This window comes from Geospiza fortis, unplaced genomic scaffold, assembly GCF_000277835.1.
Source record: "Geospiza fortis unplaced genomic scaffold, GeoFor_1.0 scaffold112, whole genome shotgun sequence".
Lineage (NCBI taxonomy): Eukaryota > Metazoa > Chordata > Aves > Passeriformes > Thraupidae > Geospiza > Geospiza fortis.
The window spans coordinates 14,030,532-14,047,731 of NW_005054298.1; the positions used below are offsets into that span (position 1 = coordinate 14,030,532).

Genomic DNA, 17,200 nt, shown 5'->3' on the forward strand with positions numbered 1-17,200 from the left:
AGGACAGGGAGGCGATCATTGCCAATGAACTCATGTCTAGCAGTGAAAGAGGAGAGAGAGGAAAACAGCAGAAATCAACCTTGTGCCCAGGATAATAGACTCAGAGTCACACAGAACATTAGAGACAATTCACTTGCCAGCTAAAGAGTCACTGCTGCGTAAGGGCCGCGGGGAGGTGGGGGGAACCCAGTGGTGTTTGGGTGGGAATGAGTGATACAACGTTGATTTTAGTCATACACCTATTTAGGGACCCAAGTTCTTAGGCCAACAAAATGCCAGAACTTCTCAGATATGGTCTGCTTTGAGAGGGGAAGCATTCTGCTTTCTTCATACCTTCCACAGGCATGCAAGGGCTAGCAGCTCTAGCTGATGACAAAAAAAAAGGGAATATCATTACATAATCAAAAGCATAGGAAGTGCAGCATCTTGTTCATCTCCTCAACTGTCAGGTCAAGGCAGACCAGTGTCCCCAGCATGTCACACTAAATGCCTTTTGCTCTGCAGTGTTAAAGGACATTAAAACATTCTCCTGAGGAAGACAAGCTCTGTGGGGTTCAGAAACTGGACATGTTCAGGAACTTTTTACTTGCCCAGCCTCTGCTGAGGAATATATGATGAGGAAGGAAAATCTGGCATGTAAACTCAGGGGACTGATGGTATGTGTTGTTCTGGCACACAGCATGAAGCTCTGAAGAACAGGTGCTTGTCATCACCTGTGTGAGAGGTGGACAGATTCCTCCTGCCCTGGAAGAAGTGTTCCTGACTTTGGGGAAACACTGAAGAGCTGGTTATCCTGAATCCTCATCTGGTGCAGCTCCTGGGGCGTAAAGTCAACATTTTCTGCCCATCGCTCTATGTCCATCTTCTGATCATAAGGAAACAAGAAGGCCCTAGGGAACCAATCAGCTGGTCAGCAACGAGGATATGCAACTTCCCCAAGGCTATGGTCACATATTCAATCCAAATGGGCTTAGCCCATCTGGTGGCCACATCACATTTCATCAGGTCTGATCTGGATCTCCCTGATTGCTTTCCCAGGTAGAGTCATCAACAGATCTCAGCTGCAGCTGTACCTGCAAAACCCACCCTATTAATCTGCAAATTTCTCACAGCCCTTTGAGCACTTCCAGACCCCCAAAAAGAAGGCTGAGCTCCAGTGAGCACTGCTTACCAGTCCACAGGTACCACACCCTTGTTCTCCAGCAGAAGCATCACACTGGTAGGCTGTGAGCCTACTGGGGCAGACCCAAAGTCAAAATCCAGCAGGAGAGGGGTATACACTGGAGGGATCAAGCATGTGCTGGTCACAGGAGAGAAAGAAGATATTAAACTGAAACAGGAGGAAGGGTCGTCAGGGCATGACAGGGGAAAGGTCATTCCACACTGGCTGTCTTCCTTATAATTCTTGTCTTACCTTATGTTCTTGACCCTTTTGAGAAAAAGGACACTGGGCATAAGGCAGACCTGATTTTCTTTTCAAAATCTTTTATGTATGTCTAATGAAAGTGAGTGACATAGGAGAGTCCTGCTTAGCCTGAAGTCTCTCTTTAGCTCCTCGGTATAAGGAAGTCACTGACATACTGGAGCAGGCCCAATGGAGGGCCACTAAAATGGCTGAGAGCTGGAGCACATTGGCCAAGCTGGATGGGGCTCTGAGCAAGTTGGTCTAGTGGAAGGCATCCCTGGCCATGGCAGAAGGTTGGAATGAGATGATCTTTAAGGTCCCTTCCAATCCAAACCATTCTATGATTACAAGGATGGACAAAAGGACCTGGATTTGTTCAGCCTTATGAAGCGATGGGTCGGGATGGCAACTGCACAAGTTTCAATACAAGATATTCTGATGAGATACTAAGGAAAGGGTTTTCACCACAGAAATGGTTAAACAGGAGCTCAGACAAGCTGTGGGTTCTCCATTCTCAGAGATATTCAGCACTGAACTGAATAAGGTCCTGGGCAACCTGATCTATATGTCCCTGCTTTGAGCAAGAGGCTACATCCGAGACTTTTGGAGGTTATTGCAATTAAATAATTCTCTGTTTCTGTGGCTCCTTTCAAGGGAGCATAAGCAGAGAAGTGGAAGTGAGCAACTGCCTGCAGCAGTTAGAATGGAAAAACAGGGTACCACACAGCAAGGAGCTATAACACATGCCAATAAGCCACAGCATCTTTGTCTGGCTCATGCAAGGGACTCAAAGATCCACTGAGCCACTTCCTCATCTCACCTGTGCCTTGTGGGGACTTTGTAGGTGAGCTCGCCAGGAGTTGGGTCTCTCTCCAAGTATTCATTCAATGTGTCCAAGGAGAAGAGCTTCCAGATGTGCATCTTGCTGTTACGTCTGGCAGTCCCTGTTGTACAAGCATCTGTGATACGCAAAGTTGGGTAGACGCCTGTTGCTACAATGCGGCACAGGAAATCATCCGTCTCTTTAGCACTTGAAAGATCTGCAGCTTGGGAGAGAAAGAAACACCAAAAAAGTACTCATGTACCATTAAGGGGCTGCTGCCTGGGTCATTTTGGCTGCAGCAAAGAGGAAAGAGGCCCTACCAAGAACAGCGAAAGAATGGGCATTGTACAGTCTTTTGTTTGGCAGCTTCTCAAAACCCCTAAACCACTGACTTCTTGTTGTACCTTGACTTCTGCATTTAGACATCACCAAAAGACTATCAATGTGGTCCTTTTCAACAGTGCATTTACACAATTTAGTTTTGCACTATGCGAGAAATGCTTTTTTTTTATTTAAACCTACAGTCCAAACATTTTATGAAGTGCCCCTTGTTTTCACACTGAAAAATCATGAACAGTTATTTATATCTTGTGTTCCCCTTTCATTCAAATGACATTGCATTTTTCACCTTCCAAGCTGAAAACTCCTTGTCTTGCCAGTCTCTTACAAACACTGTCCCCCATCTCTGAACACCCCAAAACATCCATCTCACCTCTGGGTGCCCAAATATCATATCTGATTTTCCAGGTGTATTGCAGCCGACGGGCTGGCCTTACTTTTATTCCAACAGAAGCTTTTGATCTTGCAGGAATTGTTCCTCTGGAATGTTCCAGCTCTAGAGCTGTAGGATACAAGAGGTGGTATGAGCTCTTGGTATTACTGTCTCTTACACCACACATGTTGTGGCACAGATCACTAAGTCTACCTGCACCCTAGCCACTGCCACCCCTTGCCTAATAGTTAGTATTAGCTTCAAGTGCTGAACTTGAGATTCCCAGACTACAACTGTAGGCAGCTTACTGGGAGTATCCAGATTGCCTCTGGCCAGCAAAGAGCAGGGAACTTCCCAACTGGAGGTCCTCTAGATAGGCAGCTAAGAGCTGAGCTCCAACATTTCTTCTGGTAAGGTCCTTTATTTAACTTCCTCCTCTGCTGGGAAATTGTATCTTATTTCAAGGTCCAGATTGGTCTAACTTCAATTGTCAGACTCTGGATTATGCTTTTTCCCAGCAAGATAGAAAAGTCACGTCCTATACAAAGGGGCAGTCAACTTAAGGTTTGAGAGAATCAGTGCAAGCCAACCAGTAAGCAGTCCAACCTCCAAGTTAATTCTAGATTGGTTTTGGAGAAAAGAGGGCAAAACTAAGGTGCTGTCCCATGTTAATTCCTTTACAGTACCCAGTAGATCGCCGTACACCTCCTCAGGGTCATGAGGCCCTGTGAAGAGTTGCTCCACACTGAGGATGTAATTCAGAGTACAGATCCCATCATTTAGCAGTACAATGCTGTAGCTTTTTTGATCACCAACTAGAACATTTCCAAGGTCCAGATAGTCGTTTTCTGCCTGGAATACAAACCCACCATGCTGAGGTCACTTTAACATGTCAAGCATAGTGGTTGTGTGTAGCCACCACTTATCTCATCACATGCTGATCCCTTGGCACATGGCACATACAGTGCAGTGCAAAGGACTCCCTGCTTTGTGTAGGACCTGGGATGCCCTGGGAGATAGAATTGTTAAGGCTAGAAAAGATCTCTAAGATCATTGAGTCCAACAATTGACACTGTCAATGCCACCATTAAACCATGTCCCTGAGTACACGTCTTTTAAATACTTCCAAGAATGATGACTCAACCACTTCATTGGGCAGCCCATTCCAATGAGTGACAATCCCTTTCCCGAAGAAATTTTTCCAAGCATCCAATCCAAACCTCCCCTGGTGCAATTTTAAGTCATTTACTCTTGCCTTATTGCTTATTACTCAGGAGAAGAGACCAACACCCACTTTGCTACAAACTCCTTTCAGGTAGTTGGAGCACTATAAAATGTGGAAAAGGTCTGTGAGGGACTCAATCCCTCCTTCAAATGCTTTCTCCTACTGTTTTTTAGGCTGTCTGCGGGGTAGGGTGTAGCATATTCAGGGCTGTGAGAACACTAGCTGGCCAGTTGCACTTGGGTCAAGGCTGAGAGATTTTTGCTGGCCCTTTTGTGACGGCTTAAAGAGCGCCTCTCTCTTTTGGCTAGCTGTGCACTCACATACAATTTATAATGACTATGTACCTCGAAGACATTATCACCCCTCAATCAACGTGATTGACATTGGGCAATGACTTTCAAAGTATTACTTTATTTATCTCTGGTTTATTAAGAAACCTGACTAAAAATTAAAGTGGCTGCACAGACCTGCAGATAACAGGAGGAAAGCCACATGGAGGTGTACTGGCTATACCACTTTAAAAGGTCCACTACACCTAGAAATCAGGCTAACAGCAAAACAAATGGAGAAGGAGAACAGACAGAATGAGAGGAGAGAACCGTGATTCCCAAGGAGCCAAATGGCTTCCTTGGTTTAGTCTGGAACAGAGCAATCCCAGAGGATTTGTTAAGGTTGTATTTGAACTGGCAGGACATTTACAACGTGTTGCCATTAGGCCACTAGAATGAGTACTGTCATTTACACTGAAAACAATGTCTGGGAATTTTGCTGTGAATCCTTATTGCCTGCCTCCAGTACAGGGAAAAGGGAAAGTCCAAGACCCCCATCCCACCCTGGTCCCCCCTACTAGTACTCAGTGGGCCCCTGTTCCTTACCCTGAGGGTGCCCAGTGCCCCTTCTCCAATGACCCGTAAGACATAATGGACATCTGTGGGAGACACGGGCCCTGGGCTTTTCCACTTCACAAACACCACAGCTCGCAGCACATACTTGGTTTCGTTGTCAGGACTAAAAGTCCATGCCTGAGCCTGCAATCACAAGAGGGAAGAGTGCCCACAGGAGCTCCAGTCCAGAAATAAACCCAAACACCTCAGCAATTGCATTTAATGCACAGTCCCTTCCTCCATTGTAGCTAACCTAGTTCTCTACAGATGCACCACCTCCATCTGCATCAAAGATTCACACTGGGAATGAATATCCAGAGATTCAAAGCCAGGCTGAGGTTGTGTTGTAGAGAGCAAACTACAACTTTGGTAGAATTTGAACTTACCATGGCTTCATAGGGCTGGAGGACCCCTGCAGTGGGGCTGACAGACAGGATCTTCCTGTCTGACTGACGGATCCTCCATGTGAAAACCATGGGTAGCCTTGTGCAGTTTTTAATGGTGTACATTCGAGTAGAGGAGGTCCCGATCTGGAGAGGCTTGAAGTAGAGAATTCCATCACCTTCTAAGAGCAAAAGAAGGGACTGTCCACAACTCTGGAGAACAACCTCCTGTGGAATTAAGAGAAAAAGTAACAGACATTGGCTAGAAGTCTCAGCTACCTCTGGAGGAACCTTACAAAGATGTTGCTCCTTCTGAGAGAGAAGCAAGAAAAATCTGGATCTTAATAAGGAGGGGAAGGGCTTTAGGCTGTGCTGTCAAGTCAGGCCCTTAGCATAATACAGTGTATTTATTCCAAGAGATGGAAATGCAAGGAACAAGGGGTACAGGATGTTTGGCACCACAAAGGCCTTTTTTCTGCAATGTTGACTCCATATTAAATTTTGAAAATATTCTTTCATTCCTATTTCCAAAGAGAAAAATCTAAACTAACCATTAGGAGATGTAATAAGCATCCCAGTGCAAGTCACTGTGAAAAGGGAAGACTACAAGGGAACAAAACTTTGCTCACCATCTTCCACTTCCCTCTCCTTACCTTGGTGTATGCAGGATAAGAGTTCAGCTCCAAAGACAGGACATGCTGCTGCAAGACTGTCGTAACTGGGTGAGTGGAGAGAAGGAAAATCTGGTGGCCTCCTGGAATGACATGTCCTAAGCTGGGCTTGACCAAAACAGAGGGACAGTCTTCAGTGTGATTCACACTGAAGGTTATCAAAGAGGTGCTCGTGTTGGACAACAGCATGCTGCGGTAGGTATTGGTGTCACAAACCACAGGAGGAAAAGTCTGGTGGAGACAAACAAAAAGGGTTGCTTTCACTGGGTTTAAAAACCAGCTTAAATAAAAAGTTTTCCCTATATTAAATTCCAGGTTCCAATAAACACTATCCTGAGTCTATGGAGAACTTTCTAACTGCTTCTTTTCAAGGAAAGAAATTAAACCACCTAAGGGTACACAAAGGATGGTCTTTTCTCTTGCCATAGTGGTCCTCATGGGCTCACAGGACTGGTGAACCTATTTTCCATCATGCCCATCCAGAAAGCGAGCTGCTTGCTGGTGCCCGCAGTTTCTGCATGGATAGTGACATCCTGGGTGAAGAATTCCAGCAGGCTGGAATTTGCTCCACTTCATGCACATCAAGTAAAGGCTGCATGGCCTAGATTAGCTGAAGAGATTTCATAAGAGGTTCTCTAGACTATTCTTATGTCTTAGGATCAGATCTCCCTTAACCTCATAGGAAAAACACCTTACTGTGCTACAAAAACAGCAGGAAGAGAGAGAGAGAACCTTCCCCTCTATCTTATAACCAGTTCTCTTTCATGAGGATTCTGTTTGCCCAAGTGCATGCAGTTTTTGAGGCTCCTGGGCTCTCTTTGTTAGTGCCTATGTCCACCTAAACAGAAAATAAGGTGATCCCAACAGCTTTTCTCTCAGAACTACTGAGATGGTTAGTACAGCTGACATGGTGGAGGTTGGGAAGCTAATGCAGGAGAAACAGCATACTATTGTATCACAGCAGGAGCCTCCACACCATCAGAAACCACCAAAGACACATCTCAGTGCAATGGGAGACAAAGTAAAGAATTCAGAAGATTGAGTGTCTCTGCAAAGATCCAAACGTCAATCAGTTACGCACTTTGGGGACATCCAGGATGTATTGTGGAATGATGTGCTCCTGGTTTTCTTCATATGTGTGTGCTCTCAGCCTCACAGTCAGGCACCACGACGGACAGATGGTGGCATCATTCTCAATGTTGTTGTAGTGTCTCATCACCTGCAGACACACAAGGGACAACACAGTGTGTGCAGGAAGGGAGTGTGGCAAGGTGCCTTCACGGAATCACAGATTAATCTGAGTTGGAAGAGACCAAGTGCACATACTACCTAAAGCAGCTGCTTGTTCAATAAAAGCCCTGGGGCTAAGGAATTGACATTTTCAGGGAAGAAGGACTGACCAGTGCCAGATGAGAAACAGATGGCAAATGCTAAGTTTCACTTACCAGGATATTTCTGGGTGCTAAATCTCCTGTAACTGCAGACTCGTGTAACATGAATCCCATGTCACTTGGGAGAAGAGAGACAGTGCCCTCAGCAGCTTTACTTGTGGAGGGCCAGACACAAAGACCAAGTTCTTGCCCACCACCCAGGCCACAATAACCATTCTTGTGCAGGCTCACATCTACACTCATAGTGCAGTAATTCATAGTAATTCCTCCTTCAGTGAGGTGTACCATGCTTCATGTTTCTTAAGGGTAAGAGCAAGTGTGGCTGTGCAGATGCATGAGCTGTGACTTGTTCTGTCATTTCTCTGCCAGGACACAGGTGAAAGAGAAACTTTAACCCAAGAGTGTATCAAAGCAGCGGCCAAAAGAGTTAATAGAGGTGCTAGTTTTAAAGGGTTTAAACTGAATTTTAACTCCCCTGAAATACTTTATTCTGCAAAAAGTTGCTTGCTAGGTCATCTCTAGTCTTAGTAATTCCTACTAACCTTATAAACAGCAAAGCCTTCCAGCTCTGCTGCATAAAGACTGTTGACCTGAGTGGGCCTGCAAAAGACATGGAAGGTTGAAGACTTCAATGGTGCCACGTCACAGATTTCAGGGTGCACGTGGAAGGCACTGTCATGGTTTGGAGTCCAGGCAACCATGATACTTCCTTTGGTGTGGTTGGTCACATAGAGAGAAAGAGATTTTTGTGGTGGCATGCAGCATCCAAAATCATACTCCCTGGGGCTGACACTAACATGAGCAGGAAACAAGGCCAGGTCGCTGTTTTCACCATTGTCGAAATATTCAGCCATGGCATTGGGTTCAAAGTATTCCTTGGGTGGCTGGTCCTCAGAAACCTACAGGATGGAAATACCTCACTGTGAGTAGAGAAAGTGTGCCTGTGGGAGACACCAGGTGCTTATTGCCTTCATGAGCAAGAGGGCACTTCAGCAAGGTGCACTTCAGCAAGAGTTCCTAGGACAGCTCAAAGTCTAGGCTTCAAGGAGGCTTCTGTTTGTAAGCCACAATCTGAGACTAAAGAGGAAGCAAAAATGGCCCCATGATTGAGTTAAAGCCAGAAAGAAGCTGGGTAAAAGCCAGCTGACAAAGATAGTGTTGGTGTGTACTGGGAACATCAACAGCAGAAATACTAAAGAAATCAGTCTGGCACTTGCAAGCCCTTCTAGATATGACTTCTATACAATAGATACCCAGCATTTATAGAGAAGAGCTGAAAGTGTCTTAGATTCCAGGGAGGGCAGCTCATACCTCAGGGGGCAGCATGAGGGCTCCCTTTTCATCCATCTGCAACTTCTCGTTCTTCAGCATTTCACTCAGGATATCAGGGGGGTAGAAGGTCAGTCCCCTCACCATGTTGGTTCGGTACCAGGAGAGGTGTCTTTTCTGAAGGGTGGGTGGCTTGGCTGTGTCCGAATGGCAGGTACCAAAAAAGTCCACATACAGGGGTTCCTGGGAAAACACAAGACAGGATAATAAGAAATAAACTGTCCTGTGATTGCTTTGAGAGTTTCACCATACCAGTATCTCACTTCCAAAACCATGCTGGGAAAGGCTTAGTATCTGCAGTTTTCAACTGCCATTTACTTTATGTCTCAATGTGAGACAAGAACTTTCTCAAAACTGAAGTTAAAATTGAAGGCACTCAGTGCACAGCCATGCAGCTAAAGTTAGGAGAGAGACCTAAACAGACAAGAGCCACAGAGGATGCACCTCACCCTATCTGCAGGCATTACTGACTGTCCACACCCTATTGCTCATAGCAACCTGCACCATGGGGATTCTGCTTAACAAGAGTCCAGGTCCTGCACTTGGGTCACAATAACCCCAGGCAGCATTACAAGCTTGGGGCAGAGTGATTGGAAAGCTGCTCATCAGAAAAGCACCTGTGGGTGATGGCTGACAACAGCTGAACATGAGCCAGTGTGTGCCTGGGAGGCCAAGAAGGTCAAGGGCATCCTGGCTTGTACCAAAAACAGTGTGGCAAGCAGGACCAGGGCACTGATTGTCCCCCTGTACTCAGCAACTGTGAGACTGTGTCTTTACTGTGTTTAGTTTTGTGCCCCTCAGTACAAGAACAACAATGAGGAGCTGAAGCGGGTCCAGAGAAGGGCAATGAAGCTGGTGAGGGATCTGGAGCACAAGTCTTATGAGGAATGGCAGAGGGAGTTGGGGCTGTTTAGCCTGGGGGAAAAAAAGGCTCAGGGGGAATTTTATTGCTCTCTACAACTACCTGAAAGGAGGGTGTAGCTATGTGGGGGCTGGTCTCCTCTCCCAGGTAAGAAGTGATAGGACAAGAAGAAATGACCTCAAGTTGTGTTTGGGCAGTGGTTAGATTGGATAATGGGAAAAATTTGTTCACCAAAATGGTTGTCACCCCAGACTGCCCAGGGATGTAGTTGAATCATCATCCCTGGAGGTATTTAAAAGACATACAGATGTGGCACTTGGGGACATGGTTAGTGGTATACCTGGCAGTGCTAGGTCAATGGTTGGACTCAATGATCGTAGAGGTCTTTTCCAATCTTAATGATTCTATGACAGCTATCAATGAAAATGCAGTGGGAAGAGATTTGCAGGGTCTACTGAGACAGGCCAGTTCTGTTGGATTGCACTGAAGATGCCTCTAAAGTATTACAGCAATGAAAGTACCCTTTGCCTCCCATACCTGGTGGTGAACGAGGCACGCGACTCTGCGGTGGTAGGTCATGGGGTGGGTAGGTCGAAAGATCACCTTCAGTGTCAGTGTTGTTGAGCCCCCCAAGACTCCACTGGGGCGATCCAAGGAGAAGACACTCCCCTTGCAATCAATATCAAACTGATAATAGGCTGGGACATCGGACGTGTTGCTGATTTTCAGTGTCCGCATCAAACTTTCTCCAAGATTGATCCAGTCAAAGCTCACAGAATGCTGGTGCAGGGACACTGAAGGACCTAGCACAACATGCAAGGTAAGATCCTGGACCTGTCATAGCTGTTTCTTTCAACATGTCACAAGACACTGCTGCACTTAACTGATATTCCCAAACAGATTAAACTCTTCAGCAAACCTACTGGTCCTAGCAAACAGTTGGACATTCACTTAAAACAGTCAAGCAAGTATAAATCCCAAACAGTACACCAGGGACAGCCAGATCCCAGTAGGAGGTTAGTCTGTGACTTCAGGCTATGATAACTTCAAGCCCTTCCCCAAGCACTAACCTTTTCCCTCCAGAGAAGCTGACAGGGAGAAATGAGAAAGGCTTTGGTACCTTTACATGAGCCAACCACTTTCAGAACAGTCTTCAAGTGGCATCCAGCAGATGTGATAGTGAAATAGTCAGTACTGTGCTCTCCTACTACTTGGGGTTGAAACCGTATGCACAAGAGCAGCTTCCCTTTGGCAGGGACAACATCACTGGATGCATTACAGGAGAAAACATAACCACAAAGCAGAGGGTCTTCTGCTCTTTCTATTGTATATGGTGCATCAACCTACAAGTAGAAAAGAAACAGGTTAACAAAGGAGCCAACATGAGCTCTGAATGAAGGACACTAATCAGGTAAGAACTGCAGTTTTCAGCAGTGCTGAACACCACCAAGAACACCAAAGGCTCCACAGAACCACTGTGCAGCAAACCTCTGCCATTTTGTTCTGATGGAGAATGGGTGGCAACTCAAGCAACTCAAGCTCCCTCAACATGCTCAGAAATCATCAGGCTGCAGCAAAACTCCCTGTGATCTCTGGGACTGGAGTGTCCCTCCTGGTAGGTGGAAAGATGGCTCAAGGTGTCCCTAGGGGCCAGAATAGCTGCTGTGACATAAATGACTGCTGTGACCAGGGAACATGCAGGCAGGTAACTTTTTTCCCTCTATCCACAGTTCCACCTTGTTTATGGGTCTTCTTTCCCCCCCAAAAAAACCAAAGCTGGTGCTCTGACACCTTACTCAAGACCCTTAAAAAAACTGTCCTGAACCTTGCCTGGCAATGCTGAGCACCCCTGCAGTGTGAATGATAACAGTACAAAAATGAGTGCATCTTTTCCACTCCCAAGCTGCAGGGCCTGTGGAGGAGTCAGCACTGCTGTCATCTATGTCAGTAGCCTCTGAGTACATCCATCACTTCAGAGGCTGGGAAGGGCTGAGCTGGCACAGGTAACAAGGTACTCAAATCTATCTGACTTTTTGAACAATTCACTGGGCTGCATTCCACAGAGGGCAGTGGAAGATCCATCAGTTGCCTGGGACACACACACAGCAATTTGAGACTGCCACAACTGCCACACAGGATTGATGGATTTGTCCAGGGTGGGCAGGAGAGCTGCAGGGTGCAAAGGACATGGTGATCTGGACCAAGCACAGAAGGGAAGCAGGGGGAAACTGCAATACCATGCTGCAAATGGCTAAGTTGCTAGCATTGTAGCTGGGAGGCAAGGGTGAATGGCATGGCTGGCAGGGGAAGGCTCATCACCTCTGCTTCATTCACACTCACACTTAGGTTATTTTCACAGCATTAAGGGAGATAGACAAGATCAAATATCCCAGGGAAATGTGCCAGCTTGCCAGCTTCTCCACAAGAAGTCAATCTCCCTCTCCCCATACCACAGACATGTTGAAGATTTCCACAGACTTCTCCACAGTTGTCCCCACTGGTACTGATCCAAAACACAGGACATCTTGAAACTTTCCAGGCTTCTTTCCTGTCACGTTCACACACAGGCAGGGGTATTTGGCTATTAAAGAGAATAGTATACTGGATTAGGAAAGACAGGTGGAACCTCTACTCTTGAATATTCAACACTCAACTGGACAAGGTCTGAAGAACCTCAGATAACTCTGAAGTTAGCTCTACCTTCAAAGTTGGCCCTGTTTTGAACCGAATAAATTCCCTTCTAGACCTAATTTACTTAACTCAGAACCACATTTTTGTGTTTGTCAGTGGCCATCCAAGTCACTTCAGGCATGGACTTGCTAATGAAATCATTGCTTATTTTAGCTTGCATCCAGAAAGCTTTAGAAATTTCCCTCTGCTTCTCTGTCTAGGAGGGACAGACAGGAGACATTGAGTGCAGACAAAGCTAGGAGTTTGTGGAAGCTTTTTTCAGTGAATTCCTCTCATTTCTTCCCCTCTGTCAACTCAAACAGGCCTTAGAAATGCTGTTTTGGCCAAAACATGCCACAGGGCATATTGGACCCTCTGTCTCTTCAGATAACATTTCCAAATTGGCAAAAGTACACTAGAGAATTCCACGGGCCACTTTCAAACTGTGGGCTTCACTTGCTCATCACTGGGTTGAGCCGAGTGTGGCAGAGCTTCAGAATGCAGGCCCTCCATGTACCCTTGTGGAATGCTATTCCAGAGTTAGGGGTAATACACATTTCTTTGAGTGTTAAATGCAAGAAAGACTCACCCAGGGCTTTTAGCATGATTGTCCTCTTCTGTTTCTCTTCACCTCCAAACCAGCAGGTTGCTGTTGCATAATGCACCCCAGCCACCTCGGGCTTGAAGATCACCTTGACCAAGCACTTAGCACCTGGGTTCAGTGTGCCACTCTCAGGAATCATGAAGAAAGGACTTGATGTCTCCCAGTCAAAGATGCAAAGGAGATCACTAGGAAATGGAGATACATTTTTAGCAGATCAATGGATCACTTGCTGCCTGTGCAATCATGCATAGGGTGGGCCTTTCTCAATAGGTTATTCAGTTAGGATGTGAAGCAACCAGTGCTGAATGGAAGAATCCCAAATGCAGCTGGACAAATATGTGATGCTGTGAAGAAATTTGTCTCTAGTCTCTGCTCTGTTCACACTTTAAAGAATCTTAGTTATTACAGCTAAGAACTTTATTAATGACCATAAGGTGATAGCAAGCAAACCAGTTCCACAATTAAATATTTGCTTTTCTTGTATCTAAATTTGCAGCTACTCAATTTAAATTACTAATTTTTCTCTGTGATATGCTCAGGTGACAAAAGAGGATTGAGCCATTTCCCCAATACCTTATTCAATTTTCCAGAACCCCCTTTGCCTGTTTGATTTCTGCAAAGAACATGATATGCCATCAGCTTTTTCTATTTTATTGGTCTAAGCTATGTGTTACCATCCTTATCCTCCAGCATCCTGGGTCTATCATGTGTAGCAAATTATTTCTCCAAGAGGAGACTGAAACACATGAAATGGTTGGAATCACTTGGCTGGAAGTACACCTCCTTGCCTGGGAACTTCACTGCATTCCTTTCTACAGTACTGTCCTTCCTCATTAAAATAGGACAAACTTTGGCAACTGGGAGCATCCTTGCTCCTAAATGACTAAAATGTTTCCAGCTGGTAGCTCATCTCTCCCTGTTCATGCTGGGCAGGTTGCCTTTGGTTAAACAGAAGCCCAGGCCTCTCCAGTGAATGTGGGATGTTCTGTGCTTGTCCCCACCTAGTTCCTGTGCACGAATAGTTCTCAGCATATGCTGGCAACAAACAGATGTGAGATGCCAAGATGTGCCCACAATGACCTGTAGTACTACCATTCTGCTGCCTTCTCTGCCAAGACCTTAGGGAAGGCAGAGTTGCCTGTCATTAAGGCAGCCAACAGAACCAATAACCACTGGAATGAGCTACATTCACTGGAGAGTCCAAGAAAGTGGCAAGATACCTGAGAAAACAGCAGGAGTGTCTGCTTAGGCACCTCTCACTCACCCAACATTGCAGACAGTAAATGCTGCCTCCGTAGCACTGAGGGTAGCACAGACAGGCAACTGGACAGCAGCTGGCATGGACAGACAGCAGCGTGGAAGCAGAGCCTGCAGACTAACAGAGAACTCACCCTCAGCTTTCATAAAGAGGATGTTGTCTTCATAGTCCCTCTGCACAGAAAAGCAAAGGGAGACAGCAGTTAGATGGATTCCCCCTCGCAGGTGCTGCAGCTCCGACCATGAATACCTGTCACCTTTTTCCACTGCAAGTGTTGGGGAAAAAATGTTGGCAACAGAGGCACCAGTGGAGGCCTCTGTGCAGGACAGAGAGCATATGAATCACTCAGAAAGGGCAGGCAGTGTGGAAGGTACTCAGGCATACTCCTCTATCAGGGAACAGACAAATACTCCCATGAAGAGCAGTTGAAGGCCACATTAGTTTCACCCGGTTTGTTCCAAGGCAGATGGATTTCTTTCAGTATTTTCAAGATCCCAATTCAGCTGAACTGAAGCATGTACAGCTTTTCTTTGAGCTCCATGAGCACAGAAGTTTCAATCTTTGATTAAATGCTTTTTCAGCTAGAGATCCAAGCAGATAACACACAACTTAAAGATGCAGCATTGACAGCACTGTGTAGAAATAGCCTCAGGACATCTGCTAACAAGCCAAGATAGAAGGAATTGAAAGATATGTGTTTTCTATGCTTCCCATTTGTCATCCTCCTGAGTAACACTTATACAGGTAAGGAGAGACCTTGGACGCTGCAGCACACACAGTCCTTGCTCTCTCTAAGAAAGGCAAGCCTCCTGTTTTAGCAATTGATGTGCTGCAGACAAACTATTCACTGAAAGTGGAACAAGGCCAGCAGCTTATTTCATAAAGGGAACACTGAACAGTCATCAGAAAATCATGATACTAAGAGAGCAGAGTACTGGGAATCTGTCCAATGACCATGTTCTATGGCTAGGACAGAGGTACACATCAAAGACACACAGCTATCGACAAGAGCCAGAGATCAACACTCAGAGCCAAGACAGACACTACAAACAACCTGAAAAATAAGAAAAGGGTCTGGATAAAAAGAACCATTGCTGTTTAAAATAAAGCTTACAGAAACACCCTCCATCCAAAAGAAGGGCGGCCCCTGATATATCCCTTAGAAAACAGGTAGCCCTTGAATGTGGAGGCTTTGGCATCTCCTGTGGGAAGGCAGAAAGTGAGCCTCTCAACCCAAGGTTCTGCACTAAAACCACCCAGATGTGTTTCCTTGGGATCAAACCAGGTGTGGACTGTTTAAGCACTCTATCCTACTGAGTTGAAAGGCAGAAGTAGTACATGAAAAACTGGGAATAATACTTTTTGTGAGGATTCCTCTCATAACTACCAGCAAACTCTGCAGAGAAGTCAGGGATTAGGGTTCCCTCAGGTAATGAAGATATGGTGAGATCAGGAAGGCCATTCTGCCCACACCTTCTATGCTGGAATTTCCCCAAGGACTCATGCACTCAAGTGAGAACAAATCAGAAAGGACAAGAGAGGCAGAGGCTCACTGCTGTCCCCCAGAATGCAGCCTGAGCCCTGAGGGCAGCTGTGATGTTGCTGCTTTACCTTTTCACTGGGCCGGAAAACGACGGGCAGCCTCACAGACATCCCGGGGTTCAGAGTGATCGGCTGCGGGAAAACAGTGAGGAAGAATGGCGTGGAAGGAGCTCTAGGCAACAAAACCAAAACAAGAGATTTTTGTCTGAGGGTGGGCAGCTTCAGTTAGCAGAAAAGAGAATAAATAACCAACAACTCCAGACCCCACAATTTAGAAGCACTTTACACACTGGACCCCAAGGGTACTCTGGCAGCAAAATAGTAGAGAGGGACAGAACCCAGGTGTCCTGAAAACCTACTCCCAGTTCGAAGTACCTACCCCTTCCTTGAACAATGTTTTATGTTTTCGGGACAGGCAATATGAGCAAAACACATAGGGCAGCCACATTTGAGTTTCAGAGCAGGGAGAGTCACAGGGACTGCTGGAATGGCTCAGCACCCAGAGGGACTCCGGGAGCAATGGTTTTAGGTCACACTAGTGACTGGCTGGCATACATCCACAATTAAAATCTCACTAGACTGGAAATGCCTCACAGACAGAAGTATCAGCAAAACAGAATTTAAAACAAGGCATTTCATTTAACAGACTTCTGCCAGGAACAAGGCCTGTGTTTCTGAATTAGCAGGTTTCTGTCCTGCTACGTAAGGGTGCACCCATTGTCTCCAGCACAGCACTCAAGGGGAGAGAGGGAAGGTGAAGCTGAGAAAAGGTGCAGATGTGACTGATACAGCAGGAGGAGTGAGGATGCAGAGAGAGCATGAGGAGTACAAAGGACAAACAAACTTCCCACGCACCTGTAACTCAGCTTCTGGGCTTTCCTGTGAACATTTTTCAAGGTCAGGTGTTTGATCACCTCTTTTCCAACTTTCCAGTCATGCCAACTCAGTGTTTCAGGCACCTCAATGCCCCAGAATATGACTTTCTTCTTCTTTGCCTCTCTTGGAGACACCTTAGGGAGTAGCAGTTTGGGAGGAAGGGAGGAGAAATCACTCAAACAAACAGCCCTTTCTCTACGCTGAGGGTTTCTGACTGTGGCAGCGGATGAGAGGAGCCACCCCGCGGCAAAACTCCAGGAGGCTGCAAAAGCCCTGCTCCGGGGTCCAGGGAGGACACCTCCTGGCCACAGCCCAAACAGCAGAGGGAGGAGATACTAAAAAGTGTGATGAAGGGCAGTTTTTATGTTTTTCCTCTCCCTGCCTGCCAGACAATCCACCCAAGTCAGTAGTTCTCTTTGCTCCTCCGCTCACCTTCCTGTCATAGCCACTCTTCCAAAAAGAGTCAGAGTTTTGGGGCTCCTCGTGCACCTCAGCAAGCATCTGAGAAACAAGAGGGAAAAGTCCTCACACGTGCTGCTCCTGCACCCACAAACCCTTTGCTGCC

The 17,200-nt window shown here is 46.2% G+C and overlaps 1 protein-coding gene across 1 annotated transcript in view; it reads right to left on the reverse strand.

Annotated features, from left to right (window-relative positions):
• CFAP65 (cilia and flagella associated protein 65) overlaps positions 1–17,200 on the reverse strand; it is a 31,435-nt gene extending 14,235 nt beyond the window's left edge. Inside the window, 20 exon segments of the mRNA XM_014307545.2 lie at positions 1–36; positions 714–890; positions 1,172–1,300; positions 2,226–2,451; positions 2,941–3,069; positions 3,627–3,792; positions 5,041–5,193; positions 5,436–5,660; positions 6,086–6,334; positions 7,185–7,322; positions 8,037–8,393; positions 8,806–9,006; positions 10,223–10,488; positions 10,806–11,028; positions 12,136–12,266; positions 12,945–13,144; positions 14,224–14,390; positions 15,829–15,931; positions 16,615–16,769; positions 17,068–17,200. The exon segment at positions 1–36 is cut by the window's left edge and continues 10 nt beyond it. Coding sequence (XP_014163020.1) covers positions 1–36; positions 714–890; positions 1,172–1,300; positions 2,226–2,451; positions 2,941–3,069; positions 3,627–3,792; positions 5,041–5,193; positions 5,436–5,660; positions 6,086–6,334; positions 7,185–7,322; positions 8,037–8,393; positions 8,806–9,006; positions 10,223–10,488; positions 10,806–11,028; positions 12,136–12,266; positions 12,945–13,144; positions 14,224–14,390; positions 15,829–15,931; positions 16,615–16,769; positions 17,068–17,136 — 3,500 coding nt within the window. The 5' untranslated portion in view covers positions 17,137–17,200.